Source organism: Haliotis asinina, chromosome 11 (assembly GCF_037392515.1).
Source record: "Haliotis asinina isolate JCU_RB_2024 chromosome 11, JCU_Hal_asi_v2, whole genome shotgun sequence".
NCBI lineage: Eukaryota > Metazoa > Mollusca > Gastropoda > Lepetellida > Haliotidae > Haliotis > Haliotis asinina.
Genome location: NC_090290.1, coordinates 17431297 through 17458973, shown reverse-complemented (window position 1 = coordinate 17458973; position 27677 = coordinate 17431297). Strand labels below are relative to the sequence as shown.

General features: G+C 41.2%; 1 protein-coding gene across 2 annotated transcripts; it reads left to right on the top strand.

The window, feature by feature from the left end:
- Positions 1-2098: 2098 nt before the first annotated feature.
- LOC137255970 (uncharacterized) lies at positions 2099-27143 on the top strand. 2 transcript variants are annotated; one of them, XM_067793591.1, is made up of 4 exons: positions 2099-2177; positions 23276-23426; positions 24347-24496; positions 24679-27143. In XM_067793591.1, exons 2-4 carry the CDS (start codon positions 23281-23283, stop codon positions 26606-26608), a joined length of 2226 nt encoding a protein of 741 aa, XP_067649692.1. In that variant the 5' UTR covers positions 2099-2177; positions 23276-23280; the 3' UTR covers positions 26609-27143. The 2 variants fall into 2 exon arrangements, with proteins under 2 accessions (XP_067649692.1, XP_067649691.1); XM_067793590.1 differs by having other exon boundaries at positions 24655-27143.
- The last annotated feature ends 534 nt before the right edge of the window (positions 27144-27677 follow it).

Below are 27677 nucleotides of genomic sequence, written 5' to 3'. Positions count from 1 at the left end.
TAATTTCGGATCCCTGCCATACAGATGGAATATTGCTGAGTACGGCGTAAAACTAAACTCACTCACTCACTCCTTCAACAGACTAGAGGATGGACTGGTAGTTCAATTGATTGAGCTGTGGATAACTCATTGTTTTGAGGAGGGGTAGTTCCAAGTTGTTCGAAATGGGTAGCTCACAGGCCAAAGGGACGGGGCTGAGGAGAGGTCTCACCTGAGTAATTTAGTGATCAGAGGTATTGGTAGTTCAGAGATCTATGTTGCGGGTACCTCGATCGTGTAAAGTATCGACACGTGCCTGGTGCAGGATTTAACAATATACAGGGAACTAATGGTCTAGTAGTCCCACGTCCATATAGACTGGTGATATACAGAGAAGAGCCCCCATTGTATATGTACTGCAGAATGTGGTAGGGCCAACAAAGATATCAAGTGTGTCCAGAGGTGGGTGATCAAGACAGGGGGTAGATTCGTGATCAACGTTACCTCTAGCCCAGGCATTTAAGGATGGCGTATGAGTGTAGTGTTTGTAATTTATCAGTGAACACAGAATATTCGGACGACAAGATGGTGGCATGCAATGATTCAGTTTGGTACATCATGAGCATCCATCCAAGTATTTGCAATACTGTGATGTCCACCATCCAAGACATCGAGCCAATTGCTCAATCCCGTTGGTTCACTGTGACACTGATTAAGAATGAGGAACAACGAGGGGCGATCTGCTGTTTTATTTACCTGTAAAAATACAAAGACACGGACAACTTATGGCTATGTCAAACATCGATATCAATGTCTCTGAAAAGGAGACGTAGTTTGATATACATTTAGATTTTTCTTGTCAAACACTTCTGAAAAATACGTATCATTATGTTTATGTTTTTTGTGCAGCACACAATCACGTGTTGTGTGACCAATCAGATGCCGAGAAGCCCCTTAGATGAGAGGAACAACTGACACATACTCTCTGTATGTTCAAGACAGCCGTTGCATGACAGTCTTGTGTGTTCTTGCGTGTTACATATACCTGAAGACAGGTACCTTATACTGCCTGTCTACCCAATGGTAGCTTCCAGATAAAGGTGTTTATGTATTGTGCTCACTATGTATGAAATGGTAGTCTGCAGACACAGGCGTTCTTAACCTTGTGTTCTCTATCTATTTGGTGAAAATAGTCTTTGACCCTGATTGCAATCCTTGAACCTCGGTGTAGGCGTTCACCATCTCACACAGCCGCTGATCTTGATAGGTGTTGACCATGGCACCGAAGTATGTGAGTGACTGTATGATACTACTCCTGAAATTGACAGTGTTTCTGATGTTTGTGTTTTCAACATCAAGCACGAAGCAGTGTACAACTAAGAAGACGGAAGTTGGCTGTTATGTTATCAGGAACGTTGGTATCAAGCAGTGTCAAGTTAAATGTGCTGAAAGTGGTGAATGTTTGAGTTATGAATACAATATTGAGACTTTAACTTGTCGTTTATCAAGAGCTGAATCAAAGGATATCGAGAAGGAGAAAGGGTATGTCATTCTTGCAAGGGATCATTCCCAGGTAAGTAAAAGTGTCCAGAAGTCTGTCCATAACGATCAGACATCAATACTGAATTTCGACTTATAATTATCAGTTTTAAAAAAATGTATTTTAAAGATGTGAATAGTATTTGTTAACCTGAATATTAACGAAAACCTAAACTCCAAATGGGCACATGTATCTGTCAGACTTTCGGTCACTGACGCGAGTATCCTCCACATACCGACTAAAATACCATTTACACATCTTTGTGTATAACAAGCTGTGAAATCATAAAAAGGGCATTCTCGATTTTGTTTCAAATGCCGATTCTGAAGGGTCGCACTGGCGTAATGTCACTACACATTAAGGGAAAGTTGAATGTTTACTCACTTCCACGTGCAACGTGCCATGTGCCATGTGTCATGTGTCATGTGCCATGTGTCATGTGGTATTACCCAAAACAGTTTCAGTTGAATATTGATGATTGAAGTGGAGCATAAATACACACCCAAATTGTGATATTGATACATGAGTTATAGAGGACAACATAGCATAATTATTCTTTCTATGTTCGAGGTCCCGACTGGTTCCTGTACATCCAGCATTTGCAGTTTTGGGCAACGATGTTTGAAGTCTCGATCTGGAAAAGAAGTCTGTGTCCAAGGTAATGGCCGGTATTTCCAACATTCTGTCTCATATACTTTCTATGCGGGATGGCACAGCTCGTATTTTGTATGTCGTGACGACCTCTATCACCTTGTAGGATTTCCTCATGTGTTAGACCAGTGCACATTATCCGATGCTTCACGTCCACCTTAGACATGATACAAGTGGTACTGATAGGGACATACATCTAACGCTAACGCGTCAACCACAAGTCCACCTTATGTCTCTGACCACGACTAATTAGAGTTAGTCAGAGGGCCACCTTATGTCTCTGACCACCCCTAACTAGAGGGGGTCACAGGTCCACCTTCAGACTGTGTCCAGCACTAACTATAGGGAGTCACAGGTTCACCTTATGTCTCTGACGACCACTAACTAGAAGGAGTCACAGGTCTACCTTATGTCTGTGCCCACCACCAACTGTAGGTGGTTACAGGTCAACCTTATGTCTGTGTCACGCACCAACTACAGTGAGCAACAAGTTCACGTTATGTCTGAACAATATGGAACAAGAAGTCCATCTAACATAGGTGACCAGTACAAGCTATAGTCAGTAACGACCAGTCAGGTCTACAGCTACCCATGCTTGCCACATAAGGCAACTATGTTTGTTATAAGAGGCGACTAAATGGATCAGGCGACTAACCGGCATGGTCTGGGTGGCCTGTATCAGGGGGCAAGACACGTTGGGTGCAGTGATTTAACTGTCGCGTGGGCTCTGAATATGTACAGCCCATTCACATATTGCACACCGACGTAAAGCTGGTTCCCAGGGATATCTGCTGGTGTCATTAGAAATGACCCTTCGTCAACAGGATCGACGTCGGGACGCTTTTAAACCCGATTTAACCCGATTTACGGCAGTTCTTCAAGCTGCGGGTACTTGTCATGCTTCGTACATAGATCCCCGGGTTTTGTTTTTACTGTGACCGGAAGCCCCGTGCCTTGGGTTTCAACGTCACGCGCAACACGTGCTGCTGTCGTCATGTTTCCCACAATTAAAACCACCTAAAACTAAGCCCCGTGCGTGTGACGGGATCCAAAACACCTCAGATTTTATATCAAAAGTGTCTTATCTCTGCACCCGCAGAAAGAGACATACATGTAGGCGTATCATACATGAAAATATCGGCACTTGCATGAAAGACCTGACGTTGCCATGGGATCGACGTCCAACACCTGGCTGCACGCCCATGTCCATTTTGCCATCAGTTATAGCATGTATTTGAGCAAGAAAAGAGCCCACTCAAAAATCGCGAAAAGAGCTGTAGACACTACAGCAATAGTCCGCTCCTTTCCCATTCGCCACACCTTAGAGAATCGCAAATATTTGACACGGCAAATCGCCTTTGAGCCTCCTGTCAAGATTCGAACGGGTTTGCCTGCGCCAGCTACCCTTTCACCATCATCGCTTCTCCTCTCGGGGCCGCTCCTTCACCTCCTATAGAACACCAACATTTCATCATGCTTCCGGCAAAATCAGCAGCTACCAGGCGAAATCACCAGCCTATGCACTTTCTTACGGCCAAATCGCCTTTGAGCCACTGTCAAGACTCGAACGGGTTTGCCTGCCCCAGGTGCCGTTTCACCATCATCGCCTTTCCTCTCGGGCCAAAGCGAGGGTCGTACGCATTTTAAAAAGTTAATAAAAACTTTGAAGAGATAGAGCAACGAATTTTTGCATATACCTCCACCATTGATTGGGCTTTCTGGCAATACTCACCAATGTGACATCTTAGAGTGACTGACAAAAGAAGTTACATAGCATTTTCCACCAAAGTACAGCAAAAAAAAAAACCGACTATGTTTTCAAACAAATTGTGCAATATACATTTTAGTGTTCAGAATAGATGAAATCGACACGTAGCATGCGCGTGTGAGGCGGAGAATGTAGCTCCCAAGGGAACCGTGCTGAAATAGGTGATTCAATCTGAGTGGATTGTGTCTTTCCAGACTTTTTACAACGACATCACGGCCATTGGTCTCACGAACCATGGATCCTAATTTGACTATTAAAAATGGTTTTACGTTAGCTTAGATGTTGCCCGTCGCTACTGATTGTGCGTGTCATATATTCATGTTCGTTCAACGTCTAAATGCCCTTCAAGAACTTCATTGACAACCTCGGCCATTCTTTAGTGTGGAAGCGTGGTCAGGACGCAGTAGTGGGGATATTCATCACAGGTGCAGTAGATTTGCTTTGGCACTTCCAATTTCCAATCAACATGTTTGTGACTGTATTAAACATAATTGATATCAATGCCCGAAGCTGTGATGATATGCCATAAGGGTTTCTGCAATATGCCAGTTACATGACGTAGGTCTGTAAATAGTCCAGTCTGGACCAGACAATCAAGTCATTTATAGTATCAGCATTGATGTACCAAATTGGATACAATGACATGTGTCAACAAAAACCGCGAGTTTGACTGCATCTTACGAGAATCATAGGTTACTGAAGATCAAGTCTAACCCGGGTCTTCATAGGTCTTCTGATACGTGTTTACTCCAATGAATGGTGCCATGCATATTATCATTATCATATACACATCCACAGATGAAAAGCATAGCGGCCTTGAAAGATCTGTTCAGCAAAACGTTGACGAGGAGGAATCATTTCCCTCCAGCCCACTTCACGATGCCTGCAGGAAAGGGGACCTACGCCTGGTTAAACGCCTATTAGGAAATGGCTTTGACATTAACTGGAGACAAGCACGGAAAGACACCCCTCATGGTGGCAGCACAGAAGGGATATTGCAAAATATTTACGTTTCTTATCAGAAAAGGGGCTAATCTGTCAAAAGATGATAATGACAGCAAAAACGCCTTGCACTGGGCATGTAAGGGCGGACATGAAAGTATGTGGGAATGTGTGCTCAAACAATACGGGCAAAGTGTCCACAATGAAAAAATAAGTCTCCTATCGTATGCTGCATATGGAGGAAAGAAAGATCTATGTGAGTTCCTTGTGTGTATCGGAGCTAATGCGTCAGGCCATATTGAAGGCAAGAGCGTCCTGACCTTTGCCATTCGGGGCGGACACATGAATGTGGTGAAGTATCTACTTTCACAAGACAGTACTGATATCAACAGTAGGGGAGAAGCTGGAAGGACACACTTGATGAGGAGTGCAATGTATGGAAGAAGAGAGGTGTTTGACTTCCTCGTGAGAATGGGAGCTAATGTGTCACTCGTGGAGATAATATACTCCATATTGCCTCCATTGCTGATGAGAGTGAGATTGTTCAGTATATCATATCAAAACACATTTTGGACATTAATAGCCGAGGAAGAAATGGGATGACACCGCTGATGACAGCAGCGTTTACTGGACACATAGCAGTATTGGATCTGCTTGTAAGAAATGGTGGTCAGATTGACTTAGTTGATGACAATGGTCGCAACATCCTTCATTTGGCCTCTTCAGGTGGACATTTGAAGACAGTGAAACACATCCTGTCACAGAGGATGGCCGACATTAACGCCTGGGACAACGATGGGGAAACGGCAGCCATGATAGCAAAGCGTGAACGAAAATCTGACGTGTTTCAGTTTCTTGTTTCGAAGGGTTGTCCCGTGAAATAGGTGTACCTTGTTTGTTCATGTCAAGCACAATTATATGTTGTCTGTGATCAGTAACAAAATGTGACAATCTACTTCTCTAACGTAGAAGTAACAGGCAATGTTTATCTTGTGTAGATTTACTCTCGGTCTTTTCTGTCGCCAAGGCTGAATAACACGAAGCAGCTTCTGACCAGAGATATTGATGATTTCATGTCATTGTCAAGAACAACTTCAAAACCGTTTGAATCAGTTTTCATGGCAAGTAGCATATGTCTTGCTCTTCCGGCCCTATTCTTAATGGTTGAACATATGTTGATGATCTTGTGTAAAGTTATTCTTAGCCGATGCTTTATGCAATACGTTTTGTGCCTAATTGTGATTCAGTTATAGGACTTGCGGATATGAAACAGTTTGAAACCAACATGTTACAGACATGGATAATCTGCAACTCACACTGTGTTTCTCAGTGTTGTGTTTTGTGCAATTAGTGAAGGATGACTATCTTTCAGTTTTCATATCAAGCTACAGATAATGTTTTACATAAACGTAATATTTTAGTCTTCTTCGTTATTTTATGATCGACACGGAGGTTATCGTGCTTCACGTGACGAGCAATGCAGTAAACACTGACGAACATGTCAAAATACTGAATGATGCAGTTCCGGTTAAGTTTAGTTTTACGCCGCTTTTAGCAATTTTCCAGCATGACGGGGCACACTAGGAAAGGACTTTACGCATTGCAACCCTATGGAGAACCGAACCAGGGTTAGCAGCGAGACGAGCGAACACCTTAACCACTAGACTGGTTAACCCTACCGGTGCATGTTAATCCTTTAGTAGCTAGCAGCTGGTTTAAATGAGCAGCGGAGATTGTTCCTTGTATGACGGATATGTACCAGACAACGATGATAACTAAGTTATAGTCGATGTTTTGTGTAATAGGTGGCTGGTATCGTTCCTTGCATGGCGAATAAGTAACATCCATTGATGATTTATATTTGCTATATTGGTCATGGTCGTTGGATGGCGGGCATCGGGCTTCGTATGGCAAACAGGTAACAGGCATGAGTGGTTACTGGCTGTGTCAGTCATAGTCGTTGTATTTACAATGGATGGCGGGTACCGTACCTTGTAACAAACATTGATGATTGTTTATTAGGTTAGTCTTAGTCTTCTTATTTGCATGAAGGAAAAGATACGGCATAGTGTCTCACTTTGGATGGCGAGAGGGTTTGGAGGATATAACTGATACTTATGTTTTGTGTGATCATGTATTGTACGTCTTTGTTCTTTGCATGTTCAATAAAGTATTATGAAATGAATTTTAGATAAATTTGTCTTTTCACAGTGTATGGCAGAAACAGCAACGCTTGTGTGTGTATGTGTGCGTGTGAGAGAGAGAGAGAGAGCGAGAGAGAGAGAGACAGAGTGGGGGAGAGAAGGGTAAGATAGAGAAAATGGCTAACCTTTGAACTTTGAACAGTATTTCAGTAGAGTTTATATCATGGCGTGTGGCTTAGTGTTGGTGAAAAGCCTTACACGGTGACATGTGTCACGCCAGCACGAAGACCAACTCTAATCCTGATACTTACGCTATCATTATCGGGACTATCGGGACATTTCACTATCTACATGGGCTCTCGTTGGATTTTCACCATCCCGTCAGTCGCTGGCGGTAATTGGCAGTTGTAGCAAAGATTAAACTAACAGTTATGGAAAGATGTTGTTTTTACAATGCTTCAAGTATTTCTGGGGTAATTCCACAAACAGTCTTAGTTGGCATAGATACTCAAACTCATATTCGATATAAATTACAGGTACCCACACAAACATGAGCACAAATGCTCACTCACTCACCAAAGGTATGGGGCACAGCAAACGTGTTCCACTTATTTACTGTTATACTGGATAATATGTAATTATCCTCGCCGTTTTCAGTGAAACTAACTCTCTCTCTCTCTCTCTCTCTCTCTCTCTCTCTCTCTCTCTCTCTCTCTCTCTCTCTCTCTCTCTGTGTGTGTGTGTGTGTGTATAAAAGATGCCACTGTATCTGCCGATATTATATAACGATATTGACTTAAAATTCCCACTAGGGTGGTAATACTTTTACGATTCTTTAACCATTTTAAGTTTATTGGCACGGACAGTCTCAGCTGCCACAGGTATTTAACCTCGCGGTCTATAAAATATGTTACTTATATCCAGTGTTTGTGTTGCGTTGTCCAACAGTGCTAGTAGTAGTAACTTAACTTGCTAGTTTTAATTCTAACAGTGATAGTCGAGTTGTTTTACTGTTCTTAGGCGACAGTTTTTTTACAACACACAGATTCTTTATCAACGTCATATTTGTTCTTTAAAAGAAGTAGATTTATTGACCGAATTGTAAATAGATAAATATTTTATTATTGGAAGTTTAAATTCATAACTGTGCTTGTTAGTGGCTGTATCCTCAAAGGGGGTTGAAGTACTGTAAAACTATTGTCCTCCTGAGAGGGTACGTAAGTCCACAAACATTCAAAGTAAATTCTAAATTTCCACCTTTTTAATTGTAGTATAAGTGGTTTTTGTAATTGTATGGCTAGATTTCCCAAATTGCTGACGGCTGAGGGGATGATGTAAATCCAGTTAGGGGCCATGCAGGTAGCAAAGGTACTGTAAGTCCCCATGGTCCCTAGTATGGTGATCTACCTTCAGTTGTTAGCAATCTATAGCCCAGTTTTATATTGTATTGTCTTCTACAGATAAATTGTTTTAGGCATAGCTACTAGTTTTACATTCTTTTCTGTGATGTTCTAGTTGTTTTACTGTCCTTCGTCGACGGGTTTTTATACTACTCATATATTCCATTTTATGTTACGTTCCCGTCACGATATGGCTGAAATATTGCCGATGTGACGTAAAATTTTAACTCACTCACTCACTCATATCTGTTCTCGTCACGATATGGCTGAAATATTGCCGATGTGACGTTAAATATTAACTCACTGTATGAAGGTTGCTTGTGACTTGGGTGCTGTACTCGTCACGTGACAGGATCCTGGTCAGCTGTCTTTCCGGCGCCATCATCTTGTACATGGCTAGAGCTATTGTGTCGGACAGGACACTGGCTGTTAGCAAAGGACTGGCTGGAGCATAGTAACATTACTTCATCAACAGAACTATTCAGTCTGTAATGCTGTGGAAATTGATAAGCCAAATGCACTACTGTACAAACGTCCATTTACCTTACAAGATGAGTGAGTGAGTGAGTGAGTGAGTTTAGTTTTACGCCTCCTTTAGCAATATTCCAGCAATATCACGGCGGGGGACACCAGAAAATGGGCTTCACACATTGTACCCATGTGGGTAATCGAACCCGGGTCTTCGGCGTGACGAGCGAACGCTTTAACCACTAGGCTACCCCACCGACCCCCTTACAAGATGAGAGGAGCGTGATGCAACCTATGTCAAGATGCTCTCAACGCGTGTGAAGGAGATGAACCTCTGAGCATTATAGCGAACAATAACAACACGGTGGTGGCAATAATAGTATCGATTATAAAGGTCCGAATCGTTCGCCCTTTGGACACTAAGGTGAACGTGTGTGATAAAGAGCAGCTGACAAATGTGCATGATTTTAAATTCATTGTACCTACACTAAAGAATGTCAGCATCCCGAATCTCGTCCTTGACATGGTTCTAAAACCAGAGGTCATAACAGCATGTAACTCAGACGACGTGAGATGAAGAAGAAATTGCTTAATGTCGAGGGGTGATTATTGTAATGGCACTTGCACTAAATTCTGTCTGCTGAAATACCTCGCGTGAATGTTTACCTGGAAATATATTCACTGGTGCAATAATTAAAGACGTGAACTGTCACTGTAAAATCACAGTTATGTTTTAAGTATACTCTTCATAAAAATAGGGGAACTTCATAAGTAATTTACGATTAAAATTTACAGATATATCGGAGTCAAGCAATGGTGACATGATAATAATAATTAATGTTACGAGATCTTAGACTTACAAGAGCTTTGTGAAACGACTTGATGAGACATGTCCCCGTGATCTACATTTACGTATACATACTGTATACATACATACACCCTCCTGTATATTAACATTTAGATGCACAGATATGAAGCTGAAGAAGGTCCACGAAGACGATTTTAGTTTATTTAAGAGCACTAGTTGTGATGAAGATCTATTACGACAGAAACGTATTCTTTTAAATACAAATAGGCCTATTTTCATGGACAACTCAAAGCTGTCCTAAGATAATATACATATAAACATTTTGTTTCTACCACAACTGTCATAAAAGACAAAACTGTTTTGTATTAATGAACTCTCATCAAATAACATATTACAACGTAAGCGACGGCTACTCTATTAACATGATATTTTCATCACGTTGGGGTTACTCGAGGTTAGGTCCGCATTATGAGGTTACTGTAGACATGTCGGTATCCTGCAATATATTATTTCGCAACCAATCATTACGTACACGTTTAAACGGAACCTAACCTTCAAGGGATACCCCAGGTCAGTGTCCAGAGACTTCACCTACTCTACACTGTGAAACTTTCCGAACACATCGCTCCCATCTTTTGCCTATCACATGGTGAATTAGAGAATGTAAATATACGATCGCACGCGCACAGCGTAATACAATGTCCCTATATAAGCCATGTTCCATACATTAAGTAGATATTCAATTAAATATCACAAATGCATGTTGGTCAGTTTACAGTGTAAACATTATAGAATTCACCACGATAAAATATATTGATATATTAAGCCATTTAATCGTAATGTTGTTGTCAAATGAATTTCTTTCTGAAATGTTCTAATAATGTGTTCGATTCAATTGCTAGTTTTAAATTTACATTTGTGATAATATATTTGTTTTACTATTGTTGAAACAGGTTTTTAATTTTACATCTTATTGATATTTGATACAATAATTAGCCGTTCTCGTCACGATGTGACGGTACTTGTGCCGATGAAATGATTAATTTAAACTCACACACTCACTAAAACACGCTCTCCAGACAGCTGGTGGCTTCATAGTATCTGTAAAACAATGCTGTTGACTACACCCGACTTGGCAGTGTTCATCTGGGTGAGGTATATCAATATTTTAGACTGACGCTGTGTTGTTGACGTCCATCAACTGATGAACTCTGCTTGAATGACGACGTCGTCATGTGACACACTGATATCGGTAAACACACGACAGTTGGTCTTTTATTGTCCAACAAGGCGAGTTCATCTGTTACTGTCAATACTTTCGGTCTGGCGTTGTATTATTCACGTCCATCAGCTGATGAAGGTACCAATTCACGTTCCAACTCCATATCTGCACTATCTATTGTCAATGCATTAACGCTCTGCTTGAAGTACCTGGTTTTGCAACACACTGAAATAATGTCAATATGTAAATACAATTTCAAGGCTTTCCGTGAAAACATTGATTCTAAAAAATCTAACTTGTCTGCCAACATCTAGACCAACTTCTGTGCGTATATTGAACAGATGATAGTGATTTAAAGTAATTTGACAATTCCCTCTCTGAGGTACGAATGTTGCAGAGATCAGTTGATATTGGTGACATTTATGGTATATATCTATTTATCTCGACTTCCACAGCAATGTCAGCTACCCATTGGTTTAAACCGGTCAGGTATGCCATAGGTATACTTTTTACTATGTTAAACCTGACCACGCGCGTCCCTAGTAATAACATGCCAAAAGTTGTCTCCCTTGTTTGTATGGTTCTAAACAAATACTAGACGAACACACAATTTGGTGTTCCTACGTTCCCGTTGGAGTCGATACTCTCCGGAAACCCACGCTATCACTAAGCAAGAGCTGTAGTCTACCCTACATGTACAAAAATCACTCTATCTGAGCCACTGGGATCACAGTATTGTCGAGGTGTCACTTCGGTGCAGTTCAAATTACGGCCGTCTCTGACCACGAGAGTGTATAATTATTGTCTCTCTCTGTTTATCGGGGAGTTGGCGATTCTAAGGAAGGACGTATGAGACAAGCCATCCAGAATAAACTAGGATAAATTCACATTCTCTTTCCCCGTCTTCTACTCGCCCTGTCTTGAAGCAAGCGACCCTAAACGACCTGCTTTCTCGACGGGTCTCGGAGTCCTCCATGACGCGTCCAGCAGCGAGCATGACCGATATGTTGACGTTCGCCTGATAGGCGTTGACACGTCTACAGTAACATCTCCCTTAGTAGCCGTCGCTTACGTTGTTATATGCTCTTTGCTGGGAGTTCATTAATATACACCAGTTTGCAGATGAATGACAGTGTGGATTTCGGACGTTTCACTGCATAAGGTGGAATGTCTGCACGAGGTGACGAGACCGTTCAGACACAAATAAGAAATCGCCGTTTCAGCTACCTTGTAGATTAATTTGTATAAATGGTTTTATTTCTGTCGTTTTCGTTTGATAGTTAACTCGGACACATGATAAATCTCCATATCAAACTCGCGAACACATGATAACATAATATATTTTACCATTGTGTTATCTATGATATTATTTGGAATAACCTACAATCCATATCATGAGACTGACTCTGGATATATTCATTAATTAATGTATTCTTTCTTACGGGTTCTCAAGTATTTTGGATCCGATAAACAATTCCCAATTCATTGTATCCCACTTTCGAAGATCAATGCTGACAGTGCCATGATCATCTGATGTGTACCTCTTTTATGTATGTCATTGCATATTACTAACACTGAGGTCTGCTTATCTTATGACCTTTGTGGTAGAAACAAAATTTTTATATGTATATTATCTTGGAATATCTTTGAGTTGTCCATGACAAATAGGCCTATTTGTATTTAAAACAATACGTTTCTGTCGTAACAGATCTTCATCAAATACTCCTCTTAAATAAAGCTGCAAATACGTTGAAACTAAATCGTAACCATGGACCTTCTTCAGCTTCATATCTGTGCATATAAATGCTAATATACAAGAATGTGTAGATGTTAGAGGCTGAACATGTTCTTCAGCAAAATAAAAGTGCGGGACAAAAAGGTTACTTTCCCTTTAACAATGAAATTGAGAAGAAATGGTTATTCGAATGTAATGCATGTGATTTCGGTACCGTGACTGTACAATTGGGACGTTTCAATGTTGAGAGTATTAGAATATACTGTCACATCGGCTGACTGTGAACGATATTTTGAGTAAAATAATCTATACATTCATGACAAGTAAATTTAGATTATACAAAATGTCGACGAAAGAGTGCAAAAAGAACAAGGACATAACTCTCACAGATGTCAAGCCAGCATTTCAGTTGTAATCTAATTTATGATTGGTGACTAAACAATACAAATCAGGAAATACATCTGGAACAACTAAAGGTAGATCGCCACACTACTGGCCAGGATGGTGTTTTGATATGCACAGAGAACGTAATTGAACAACCCTTTGGTTTGGCAACATCCTTTGACTGGACGACCCGTGAAGGTCCCAGGATAGAGTAGGCCTTCAGAAACCCATGCTTGCCATAAAAGGCGACAAACGGTGACTAACGGTGACAAGCTCGCTGACTTGGTGGACACATGTCATCGGTTCCCAGTTGCGCAGATCGATGCTCATGTTGGTCACCGGATTGTCTGGTCCAGACTCGATTATTTACAGACCGCCGCCGTATAGCTGGAATATTGGTGAGTGGGGCGTAAAACTAAACTCACTCACTAGCTTTGACTCTACAAAAACAGCTGATGAACGCCAACAATACAGTGTCACTCCACAAATATTGACAGTGTTGGATGGCCTTGCCTTGATGGATACTACAAGACCAACTGTCGTACATTAACGATTTTAGTATGCCGAATGGCTGCGTTGGCCTTCAATCAGAAATTAATGGATTGAAAATCGTCAGTGCGTATTGGAATCGGAACTTGAAACACTATCTTCATCAGCTGATGAAAGTTAACAACACAACGTCAGTTTAAAATATTGACAGACCTGACCCAGATGAACACTACCAAGTCGACTGTAGTCAACTGCATTGTTCCAACAGACATAACAAACGCACCTAGACCAGTGTTTCAGTGAGTGACTCAATATTTATCGTCACATCGGCATTACTTCAGTCATGCTGCCAATATTCATAATTTCTGGTACTGAAAGGCAACTTAGTACATTTGGCAAAACGATATTTGCACGTACATGTAACATGAAGAAGAGAGGAGGTTTTGGACTTGGTTTTGATTATGAAACATCATAATTAGCTCAGTCTTACAATGAGATCACAGGAGTGTACTCTGAAGCAACATAGCTATCACAACATCCTTATCTGCTGTCCTTTCGTTTCTTCTCGGGGATTAATTCTTTCCCGAAGAAGATTCAAATGGTAGGAATAGGTAGTTATGAAAACATCTCCCGAAACGCCACCTGAACCATTTTCTTCCAACCTTCAGTTTGGATACCGGTATCGAGGAACGGTTTCTTACTTAACTCCAAGATAGTATGACAAAACAACTGAGTATTTAATATGCCAATACCTTGCGTGACAGAGTTGAGTGTTTCTAAAATGACTTTGCTAAGAGTGCCAGAAAAAGAGGAAAAGACCGATGACCAAGGGCTTGGTAGATAAACCTATTCAAAGCTATGCTCTGGGCGTCTTTTGACAACCACAGATATTAACAAAGACACATGTATTTTCTTGCGAGAAGCAGTTTCCATGTCATCCATATCTGGTAGGCAGGGGTTTGTCAAATGTGGCTGTTCAGGACTTAAAAGGTGCTACACAAATAGGTGTTTTAGTTTCAAACTGAGATAATAGCTTAAAATGCTGTAACAATTAATTAATCATAGTATATGGCAATACCTTCCCTTCTGTGTATGGGCTCTGAATAATGATTGTTATCTGATTACTTGCATATGAAATAAACAATGTTTTGTTTTGTCATATATGAAGTTTCACCGACGAACAGCCATTTCAGTCAGACAGTGTAACTTCCAGGGCCAAATTTCAGTCATTTCATGAACTGATGACCAAAAACAGTCATTTAACCAACTGACTGAAAGTTTCACAAAATGACTGATTACACAGTCTGACATATATATCCCCTAAAATTCCCTTCCATTCACCTGAAAGAAAAGCATACTCTCTGAACCGCTGTGTTATGCATAATAAAGACATCCATATAGCTCGCTATTGTTAAGACGTTGATAGTCGAAGTGCACATCAAGATAAATGGTATCACAAATTTGAGGTCACAAAACACACTAATATCTGAAACAGTTCAGATCTTTTACACATGACCATGCACTAACAGACAAACAAGACACACACAGTGCCAAACCCTGAGACTCAAGGGCATACGGGGATACACAAATACGCACACACAACAAAGACAAAGGACGAGTGGGTTTAGTCTTACGCCGCATTCAGCAGTATGCTAGCTATATGGCAGTCAAAGAAAAGTATACAGAGAAAAGACTCAAATACACGTACATACACAGGCATACAGAGACAAGCAGACACATACATATGCGAACACGTACCCACAAACTCACACATACCCACAAGGGTCAGGTATACACAAGGAGACGCAAACACACATAGATACAAGCGGATGCTTGACTCGTTGATGTTTAACTCCGCCCTCGGCAATATTCAAGCTTTATGACGGCAATATGTAAACAATCAAGACTGGACCAGACAATCAAGTGATGAACATAATGAACACCGATCTAAGCAATAGGGATACGATGACAAGTGTCAATCAAGTCAGCAAACCTGACCACCCAATCTCGAAAGTAGCCTCTTACTACAAGCATGGGATACTGAGGACACACTCTAACCCGGATCATCACGGACTGGTACTAGTGCACTCAGAGGAACATAGACATATACGGGAATCGAGATATAAGCACACACTAGCTGTGCAATTTATCTCGCAATGTACGCTTGTCACTGGAACAGGTGCAAAACACCGTGTCGATTGTCAAAACAGCCAAACTCACCCACTTATGATAATTATAAATGGCTATTTATATTGCGTCTTTCCACGCCACAAGGATATGTTCAAGGCGCTTCCTGTGCTACAGTTGAAATGTACACAGCTGGCAGGTTCAAATGGTTTTAAGTCACTTGTAACGTGGAAGTAAATGGATCTCAACGGGGAGAGAGCTCCACAGAGACGCTGCTGCATATGAAAAGGTCCTTGAGCCAAATGATTTTAGATTATACCTTGGGACTGCAAGTAATAGTTGTTGTGATGAGCGCAGAGTTCTTTCTGGAGAGTAATGTTTTGATTATATAACATAACCATGAAAACATTTGTATGCACGAGTGCACATTGCTCTGCAACGTTCCACAAGGTTATTCCCCAGCATCGACATCCTCACAATGCTCATGACACATTTCTCAGAAGGTTTGCCTTTTAGGACCAAAACACGTGTCACTGATATTTACCTAAACCCTTTTAGGACCTATGTCACAATACGTCCTCATGAGAATGAATGTCGCCCTTTTGTATGCATAAACTGTCCTGTTGTGACCGTGTTGGGGAAAACTACGGAAGCTGTTGAAATGTCAAGATTTTCGTGAAATATATCGTGAAATTTCAACGTAGAATCATGAAATTTCAAGAAGGAAAATACAAAAAGCATGGCCCTAAAAGGTTTCCATATTTATGCAAATGCGCTTGAACAGAACGGAACGAGTATTGTTTTGAGTATCATACATCCCAAAGGATTAATCGATTCTTGTCACGACCTATTCCTGATATAACAGTGGGGACTTCACCGTTTTGCACGTACACAGAACACTCTGTATGTCGCGAAGTTACAGGTAAGTGGACAATTCCTACCCATTTTAAGTAAGTGAGTCAGGTTAGTTTCACGCCTCACTCAGCAATATTCCAGGTATGTGGCGGCGGTCTGTAAATAATCGAGTCTGGACAATACGGTGAAAATCAACATGAGCATCGATCTGCGCAATTGAGAACCGATTATATGTGTCAACCAAGTCGGTGAGCCTAACCACCCGATCCCGTTAGTCCCCTTTAACAAGCACAGTCGCCTTTTATGGCAAGCATGGGTTATTGAAGGCATATTCTACCCAGAATCTTCACGGGTATTCTATTCATTGTAGGGAAATGTGCGACACTAACACTGAACGTAGGATAATCACATACAAGTGTTCCCCCGGACATTTTTAGCAAGGTGCAACGTCCCGTCCTGCCCTGTTCTTATTATTTTGCAGCCTGCCCTTTTTGGTGTACACATATTTTCTTTCAAAAAGATCGGTAAACAGGCATCACCCTGCTTAGCTGAATATGTTCCCTGCCCTATTTCTAAGGCATCCTGTCCTTCTGACAAAGTTGTTGGAAGCTTCCTGTACAGAAGAATGTGAGACTGACCTCTTTCAGTGTGATCTGGAAACAATTTCTATACAAGAAACGCAACTCTTGGTTGTTTTTATTTATACTTTATGTAAAGTTTAGTGGTGAGATAACTGTCCCCTTTAAGAATCATATTAACGTATAACAAAATGCTTGGAAATCTCCAATTGTATTCCCATTTTGAAATTCGGGCCAAATATTTAAAATCGTGCATGACCAGGTTTATGTTTAGGTTGAATCTTGGTAACATCAAGACACACAGTTAGTATTGCGCCATTGTATAACGTTCTGCCACAACGAAATGAAGAAATTTACGTTGAGGATGCGCTATACGTAACCACGTTTCTTATAACCCGGTGTCTCGATAAATGTTTATGTAAAACGTTTCACTTTGCGATTACGGTATTCTGCTACAGGTTCAGAAAACATTCGACCAAACATTGACATCGACGAATGAACATTGAAGAAAATTGTTTTCTGTTACTGCTGAACTGATAACATGTAACATGCTGATGAAAGTACAAACGACCAACTTACGTTTCCTTGTAATGATATCTCATCGATACAGTGCCAACCAAACGTACATGATGATCCTGAAATGATTTAGCTGACTTAGAAAATCATAAATTTGGCAATAGCGCCTTAAATTTGCAAAGTTTACCTCATATTTCTATGATCAGGTTCAGTTTCTAGTAAAACTGATCTTTGGCTTTGTGAAAATATTTTTGCGATGACCACATATATAATCTTATTGCCCACACTTCTTAATCGTGAACTGAGCATGCCCAAACTGCTATTCAGTAAGTCCAAACATTAGGTACGGAACTTAATCTCCGGTTATCGGTTAACCATACACAAGACACGCGGCCGGATAGTACACTATTGAAATAAACGTAAACACAGTAGGAAATACGACCGGGTTTACGTATGTTTGCATATCCTCATCCGCCCCCTCCCAAATTAGTCACAACTCACCACTTGAGTGTGGTTGAATAATAATATACGATTATTTATAAGGAAGCGCAACCGACAACAACAACAACAACAACAACAACAACAACAACAACAACAACAACAACAACAACAACAACAAAAGTAGCAAAAAGGAGAAAGTTAGCCAGTGATTGGGAGAAGTTCAGAGAAGTCAAGTTATCGCAGCCGTTAGATCTGCAAAGAAGAAACATGCCCATAGCATAGAGGAAATAATAAATAGTACCTAAGTACATCTATCTTTCCATCAGGGTCATACAAAAACCTAATTATTGATGCTTTTAACGATTACTTACTCAAACAATCAAACGTGCCGAATCATAATATTAGTCCACCTAACATTGAACTACGCGTCCAAAGGGACTCATGTTCAGATATATTCTTTAACCAAGGGGAAATGAGGGTATCATCAAATCAATCAGTTGATGCTTCTAAAGATGGTCCAGATGGAATCGGTAGCAAAATTCTGAAAATAACGGCTAATACCTTAGCACTCTTTTGTCAGCCAATTAACATAACGGAATAAAAGAAATATTAACAAATATGTGGCAAGTTAGTTTTAATCCCTCAAACCAGAAACTATGCAGTTCACACGCAGAAATACTCTCAACCCTAAGCCGAAATTATTTATGAATTGGATTGCACTCCAAGATGTTGAAATCCATTAACACCTTGGAATACTACAACAAAACGACTGTTCATGTTACGCACACATTCACAAAATTGTTTAAAATGTTAGTCTCGTGATAAATTGCCTTAAAAGCTTTAAATATCGGATGTCTCGAAAAATGCTAGAGACTATGTACAAATCCTACATACTCCCTTCTTTGGAATATTGTTCTCACATCTGGGACAACTGTACAGATTTCCTTTAGAAATTACATCTAGATGCCCTAAGAACAATATGTGGTGCTCTTCGTGAAACAAATCATGAAAAAAATATGGCGAAACTTCCTTCACTTCGTTGAGTGAAAGGAGAAAATACTACAAATTAGCTAATGTTTTACAAAATGTATCATCTGCTACCCCAATTCGTCAGGGAAAATAGTAGTTATCCCTTACGTTATAGCACTAATCTGGGAAGCATATACTGCTAAACACCAAGATATGCCAAAACATTCATCCCAGACACAATCACACTCTGGAGGTCATTGTCTGTTGACGTTTGAAATTGTGTATCTCTACCTGATTTCAAAACCCTTGTCAAGAACAAGATAAACATAATGCTAACTTTGATGTATATCATGTAGTAGAAATTGACAGATAATTCACAGTCGACTGAGAATAGGATGCAGTGATCTTAACTGGGGCAATGTTCACAGATACGCTTCAGAAAACCCAGTCTGCTCTTAAGGGCACCAAATTGAAAATTCATGTGATTATTTCTTTACTTATACTAAATAAAGTGAAATCAGAAAATGCCTTCTATTGCATCCCTGGATATGATCTGGAAACTGATAATGACAATGACAATGCTCTGAACTTTATAATATCTTGAGGCATATCTGTAGTTTGAGGACTATTTTATGGATATACAACTTCTTTTTTCGTATTAGCGACCTTTCGACATCGATTCTAAGATCTATGTATACAGTCCTCATACTCTATCTACCCAATTTCTAGAATGTCAATGAAAGAAGTCATATCTGTATGCATGAAAAGCAACTGTTTTGTTTAGATTAAGTATTATAAAAAAAGAAGAAAAATAAAAAAACTTGACATACTGTTTCGGAGTGAATATAACTGGTTCAAACATGACACCGTTGCTTAATCATCACCTGACAAATTTCCAAAACATAATTATCTGTAAAGAGTTAGGCTAAACCACAGAGAGCTATCAAAGCCACTTAGTCAGAGTAAAATGTAAGTATCTAGTGTCATCACATATCGATAGCTTCCTGGCAGCGGTGACCCTTAGAAACATGGAGATGCCCAGTGCTGTCTTGAGGAATGTTTGAGTGGAGTGCAGGCACAAGCGTCTTTTAAGAGTATCCCATAGATGGTCAGTGGGGAACAAATGGGGTGATCGAGAAGGCCAAGATAACATCTGAACATTGTTTTGCTGGAGGAATTTCTGTCAAACACGTCCAATGTGACGTCGAGTACATTCATGCTCCGAACCGTGTGACGTTGAACTGGTCTTCTGGCAAAACGTGTGTGTTTTCTTAGGCAATTGCTCGCTGTCTGGTCAGAGTCAGAACTCTGTGTGGATGATATGGCCGTGGGGTTTGAACGTTGTCTCAACTGGATTTAGCGATCCTGGACGGAGGTGGCAGCTCTTGTCGGCCTGACCTGTATATGTGACTCCAAAAGTGTCATAATAATTAATTGATGTGCAAAACGTAATCTTTACAAGAATTGGGGGTGGGGTTAAGGGGGCATGGGGACAGCCTACTGGTCTACCTACGCCCCTGATATCTTGCGCTGGTTATGTGCAATAAGGACGTAGCAGTCAAAGTTAGACATAAATATTTCGTGCTGTCTTTCTCCACTACGTGCATCCAAGACATTTCACCACATCCGCACAACTTTACCACGTCCAAACGTATCTTTCTCCACGCCCTGATATCTTCGAATTCACCATCATGTCAAGACATCACCTCCACCACATCCACACATCTACATTACATCCACACATCTCTACCACTTAGACACATCTCCTCCACCACATCCACACATCTACATCACATCCACACACTACCTCCATCACCTCTTCTCTATCACAGCCAGAAATCTCATCCATCACATCCACTCATCTTTACCACATTCGCACATCTCCTCCATCACATCTTCTAAACCACATCCATAATCTCCTCCATTAAATACACACATCTCCTCCATCACATCTTCTCGACACATCTCTATCACATCCACACATCTCCACCACATCAACATATCTCCATCACATCTTCTCCACTACATTGACACATCTACATCACACCCATACACCTTCATCACACCTCCATCACATCTACACATCTTCTCCATCACATCCACACATCTCTGTCACATCCACACATCTTCTCCATCACATCCACACATCTCTGTCACATCCACACATCTTCTCCAGCACATCCAAACATCTCTATCACGTCAAACATCTACATCACATCTTCTCCACTACATCCACACATCTCTGTCACATCCACACATCTTCTCCATCACATCCGCACATCTCCATCCCATCCACACATCTCACATATTTTCCCACCTTATTAGATTTTGGGTGAGGATCGAAGTAAACAATTTATCTTTACTAAGTGTACATGTCAAGTTAATGCCCCAGTCCATAATTATCAGGGTTACTGGTTATGTTATGCTACCATAGACAAGGGTGCCAATGGGCCTGCATGCCACATGTCTGGGGTCTTCCTCTGGAGGTTCAGCTTAAGGCCCAGTTCCCGTGTGTCGCCACTACGAGACACTGCATGGGTCTTGCTGATGGAGCGGTTACGTACTGGCAGGGAAGTCTTACGCACCTCTTGGCCTACATTGGGCATTTCGGCGTAGGCAGGCTAAACGAGAACGGACAGTGGCTACTTGAGCTTTGCTCCTACCAAGACCTGCTTATCACCAACACCTTATACACTACCAAGCCACACCACAGAGTGCCTTGGACGCACCACAGATCCAAACACTGGGACCAGCTGGACTTTGTCATCACCAAAAGACCCATGCTCAACCATGTGCGTGTCACTCGCACTTACCATGTGCTGACTGTGACACTGATCACTCCCGGGTCAGCAGCAAGCTAGAGATGCTGCCCCAAACGAGTCCATCGCTTTAAGGGCCACCCTTGCATCGACACGGCTAAAACACTGATGCAAGAACTGCATGAATGCTTCGCTCAAGCCAACGATGAGGGACTGGAGTATACCTACAGAGAATGTTACTACCCGGAGTTCATGCACTGCCTGAAGCGTCTCCTGGGCATCAACTGTCAGGACCGTCCCAGAAACGCAAGCGTCTTGTCCCAGGCAGGGCACACCAAGCAGGTCCGTCATTCTCACCCAGAGAATCTGCGCTGGCTTGGATATTCTAACGTCACGATAGTGTATCATGTGACTCTACGTCACCTATAAATAGAGCTTTCAAGCTTAGCATTGGTGTGGCAAATTTGAGTTTCACAAGCATTTTAGGATTGCAGGGCTACGGCACAAGGTCAAGGTCATTCCGACATGTTATGTTTACATTATCAAGTTACAGTCTCAGCTGAGGATTTCTTACAAAGGGGATTACTGGAATCGTCTAAAGTCAAGACATACGTTTACACTGCAAGGGATGTAGCTTCATTCTTATATGTATCACATTTTGACTGCTGTGGGAGGTGTGGCCTCCTTAGTATTATTAATTCCCGGACACGTGACTCCCGGGATGTGTTGTTTACATTAAGTTCATACACTTTCAAGTTTCGAATGGTTGAATATACCGTTAATTCATTTAACAGCCAAGGGGTATTTTATTTTTGTAGTTTGTCTACTAGTATTTTTCGACTATTCCTTACATTATCTTCGTTCCGTTACATTCTTTTATTTACATTATTTTAAAACCCACGAAACCCGCTGAGTTTTATATAATTTATTTTATTTCCATTGATTTGGTTATTTATTATTGTAACAATTTTGTTCCGTACAAGATTTTGCTTCCTTGTCCGTTTCATGGAAAACACCACGTGACAATGTAAATGTGGGGTCTGTTTATTTGTATCTTTTGTGTTTATAATTTGAGAATGAATGTGTAAACCCAGTCCATTAACCATAAACCTATTAAAGTCCATTCTTAACTCAGAGACTAACTACTAGTGCTTTACTGAACAAAACCCTCTGTAATAAAAAATAATAATAAACTGAAATGGAGCTCTGAGACTTTCTTAATTTTCAGAAGCAAAGGAAATCTAGACTTCCCACATTTTCTAGACATGCGTGGGCTTTCATAGATATATTTGCTTCAGGGTCTGTACCACAGACTTGATGAATGCATTTGAAAAAAGAATGTGTTCATTTTGGTCCATGTATTACAGAGCCAGCAACAAAACTCAGCATTCTTTCCCCTTCATAAGACACAACAATAAAACCATCTACGTACTTTGTAAAAAATGGTTCAGTTTTAGCATTAGTTGTCCTGCCTCACTGACAATCTTATTTTTGCTGCAGGTCCAATGAACATGGGTGTTCTGCATCGGAGACAGTCAGTTTTTATAATCCTGTGTGTCGCTTCTGTGTGTCTTTTGGGCGTTTACACGTATTTGGATGGTCCAGTTAAGAAAACCAAGAGTGACACCGTCGACAAGGGTTTGACATCAAGGTTGATCAAGGAATTTGGATTAGTAATGTTCATTAAATAACTGGTTGATGCAGACGTATGCACGTTTGAAGCTTTGTCAGATGAGTGAGTGAGTGAGTGAGTGAGGTTGATTTTACGCCCCTTTTAGCAATGTACCAACATTATTGTAGCGGGGAACACCACAAATGGACTTCACACATTGTACCCATGTGGGAAATCAAACTCCCATTTTCGACGTGACGGGTGAATGCCTTAAGTTACCCCCAGGGATAATGACTGGGTGTAACCAATTGCAGAACATTGGTTATATGGCGAAAACTTTGTCATGTGTGATAACAACAAACCCAGAAAATATTCCCGATTAATCAAAACTGATGTTGTACTGTATACATACTATTTCATATGTGAAGTTCAGGGTTAGACTTGGACTTCATTGACGAAAGTTTATGACGATATGGTGTATGTGTCTTCAGAATAATGAGCGCGCTGACACGTGTTTTGGTGCACATCATTTGTGTATTCTGTGAAATAATAATACACAAATTATAGGTGTATTAAATTCACAATAAAAGGTGAGTTATTGCTACAAAATATCAGGGATTTAGGTTCGGAATCGAGAAATCATGATTTTTCGAGCTTCCGAAGACCCTAGCTCCAACGTACTTCTTCCGTGTCTCATTTCGTAGGTAAATCTATTTGCTTGAAAAGTGTGCAAATTTGTAATGGGATAGATACAGTGATCATTGTTGCATTTGCCCTGAAAAGAACTTAGTGTGTTGAACCCGCGGCATCCCTTTCATTTAATATAGCGCTAAGACCCGCCAAAGTGACAGTATATACATTATACGGATATACGTTGGGAAGGCGAGTGTTTGGATGGATTGGATGGTACTTTTCTTTTAATCACAATGAGAAGATTGTTCAGATAATCTATTTTCTAGGCTACCGGACAAGTTCAGCACAGTTTCGTCAGATCGATGGATAGTTGTGACAACCATATTCAACCCCACACCAGACATCAAGTTCATGGCAGAGATACCTGGATGGAAGGTTGTTGTTGTCGGAGACACTAAGACTCCAAAGGACTGGAGGTAATGTCAGGGTCTATAATTATGTAAAAGTAAAAGTTAGTGATGATCGAGAAATTAATGATTTCTATTAGTGAATACATGACAATATATATGCATATGTATTGCCGTTTACTAATTCTGACACTAAACCTACATGATAGTATATGTTACCATTTCAGGCATCCAAACTGTGTATTTTTAAGCTTAGAAGATCAACATAGCCTCGGTTTTGAATCAGAGTCTCTTGTGCCGGAAGGAAGCTATGCCAGGAAAACAGTGGGATATCTGTTTGCTATAGCTCATGGTGCAACTGTTATTTATGAGACTGATGATGACAATCGTCCTCTTGATCGTCTGAAATCCTTCATACTGGATCCAACAATGTGGGGAATCTTGTACAGAGGGAAAAAACTCTTTAATCCCTATCGTCATTTTGGACAGCCGACATTGTGGCCTAGAGGCTATCCACTTGGGTCCGTAGGGGAAAGGCCGACATCAGAGTATCTACTAAATCACTGGAAAACTCCATCTATTCAGCAGGGTGTGGTCAATGGTGATCCGGATATGGACGCTATTTTCAGATTGACCCGGAAACAAACCAGTTCTCAGCTGAATGTGACCTTTGATGTGAGAGCTCCACCAGCACTTGTTCCGGCGGGCGTGTTCTCTCCCTTTAACTCCCAGAATACCCTTTTTCTGTATGATGCATTTTGGGCACTCCTGATTCCAAGCACTCCGACATTCCGAGTGTGTGATATCTGGAGAGGCTATTGGGCTCAGAGACTGCTGTGGGAAATAGGAGGAAACGTTGGATTCTTCCCACCAAATGCTTACCAGAAGAGGAATTCCCACTCCTACCTAAGCGACGCTAAAGAAGAGACAGACCTGTACTTCCAGACAGAACGACTTCTTGATTTTCTGACCAAATGGAGATGTGGGCCAGATTTGACATTCTTTGCTTGTGTCTCTCAGTTGTCAGCTGACATGGCATATGAAAACTTCTGGAAAGATAGGGATGCAAGATTGACGAATCTTTGGATCAAGGATCTTGTGTCACTTGGTTATAAGGAACCACAAAGAATTTCTTCTGGTTCTCTGAAAGACGGTGCCCAATACATACTAGAGGAGAAACTGCCGAACCAAACACGTCTGACGGATCAACAGGTCAGTCTCACATTCTGGGCAGCTGAGCAAAACCCACCTCAGGTATATTCCCAAGGCACACAGTCACCAGTCACTGTTGTATATGCCGCTCAAGTAGCTTCATATTGTACAAATCTGTCTCTTACGACGCCAGAACTAAAGTCAGTCATAACGTATCCAAACATCGTGTTAATGATAGTGTTTAACTTTCCACACTATGAGAACCTAGAGTTTCTGGAGGCAATGTACGGCATGCATTTCCCTCACATCGTCTACTGTGGGGCCAATAAAACTAAATTCCACACCTACGCCAAATTACATCCCAAGCCCCTGACCTTCATGGAAGTTGACCACAAGCATGGTACATTTTTTCAACACTGTTTGATACAAGTGATGAAGATGCAGTTTCGAGTTGACGGCTACTTATACATCGGGGACGATGTACTGCTTAACGTGTGGAACATTCACAAGATGCCGCTAAACAAAATTTGGGTTTATCGTGGAAAAGTTGTACAGCTATCTAAAAAGGAGGTTGGACATAATGTTGAGCATCCCATAATAGGTATGCCGGCATACAAGGCTGGTCTACAAGCTTTGAAAGCTGTGGACAGACACAGATACGACAGTTTCACAAGGATGCTTTTCATCAATTCAAAGGAGAGAGACGGGTTCTATATTGGCTCATCCGATATTCACTATGTTCCTGTACGGTATAAAGTTGACGTCCTTTACTATCTGGAACATTTCTCCCGATTTAATTTGTTTGCTGAGTTGATATTTCCCACAGTTTTCCGTGGAATAGAAAAGTTGGAGAATCTTTTCATGATGCCTGGGTCCTACTTTCATGTTGGACCAGTCTCCGAGACGAAGAAACATTTTAATAAAAATGACCTTTTCTGCCACACTGTAAAAATATCAAAAACAATATCCGTGAGTGAAGGTTTGAGATTCTATTGTGAGGTATTCTTTCCCCTTTCGTTGAACAATTAACCACTACTAGAATGTTCAAGTTAGATTTGTCAAGCATATTTGTGTCATGCAGCGCTCTCTTTCTCGACAGCGCTACCATTGCTAATGTAATTTTCTCCCTATTTCCCGCTAATTGTACAGTGTTGTAGTTTTGTGCTCTTTCCGTACACAGAGAGTATACTGAGTCAAAGAGAAACTTCACATTCTCTCTTCAGGGCACTATAAAAGAACAAAAGACGGTAAGATAGTCAAAATGTTAGTACTTCATTGCTGAAATTTGTGTAATGTACTCGATACAGTGACGTCGTCGACGGTGCCACACAGTTCCATTAGATTACACTGCCGTTCCAAAACATGGGTATACAGAATATCAAGTCACAAGAATAAAAAATCGAAATTTCTTAGTTCAATATTGTGTATTGTCGCCCTGCGTATTCACCACTGCCAAACACCGTCTCCTAATCAACGGCCCGATGCTTGAGAACAAGTCGTCGGGGATTCTACGCCGTTGCTCATTCAAGGCAGCGCCAAGTTCCTGCAAATTCTGAGGTTGGTTCCTAACACCACAAAGCCTTCTCCCAGGTGCATCCCAAACTCGCTTTGTCGGATTAAGGTCAGGGAACCTAGATGGCCAGCCCATGACGCTGATTCCAGCATTTTGAAGGGAATCTCGTGTCAACATCGCGGTATGCGGCCGGGCATTATAATGCTGGAACTGTAGACCTGGGTGAGCACGTGGTCACGGTAAGCAGCAGCTGTGAGGTTTCCAGAAGTCGGGAACGGTATGGACGTCGAGAATGGAGATTGGCAGCCTGCAACTGATTTCGAATGGTCTGTGAGGACAGTCGACCTCTAAACATCTCAGCACTTGTTCGAGTGGCAGGCAGAAATCTGTCACGTAGGTGACATATTTGACGATTTGACGGTCTTCTGCTCGTGACGTCACACGACCGGTCCTTGGGCGATCAGAAGTGGTGCCAGTTTGTTGTAGACGACCTCACAAGTCATACACAGTACGGCGGCTCCATCTCACTTCTCTTGCGACGTCAATAACTGATCTTCCCGCTAGCAACATGCCAATGGCACGTTC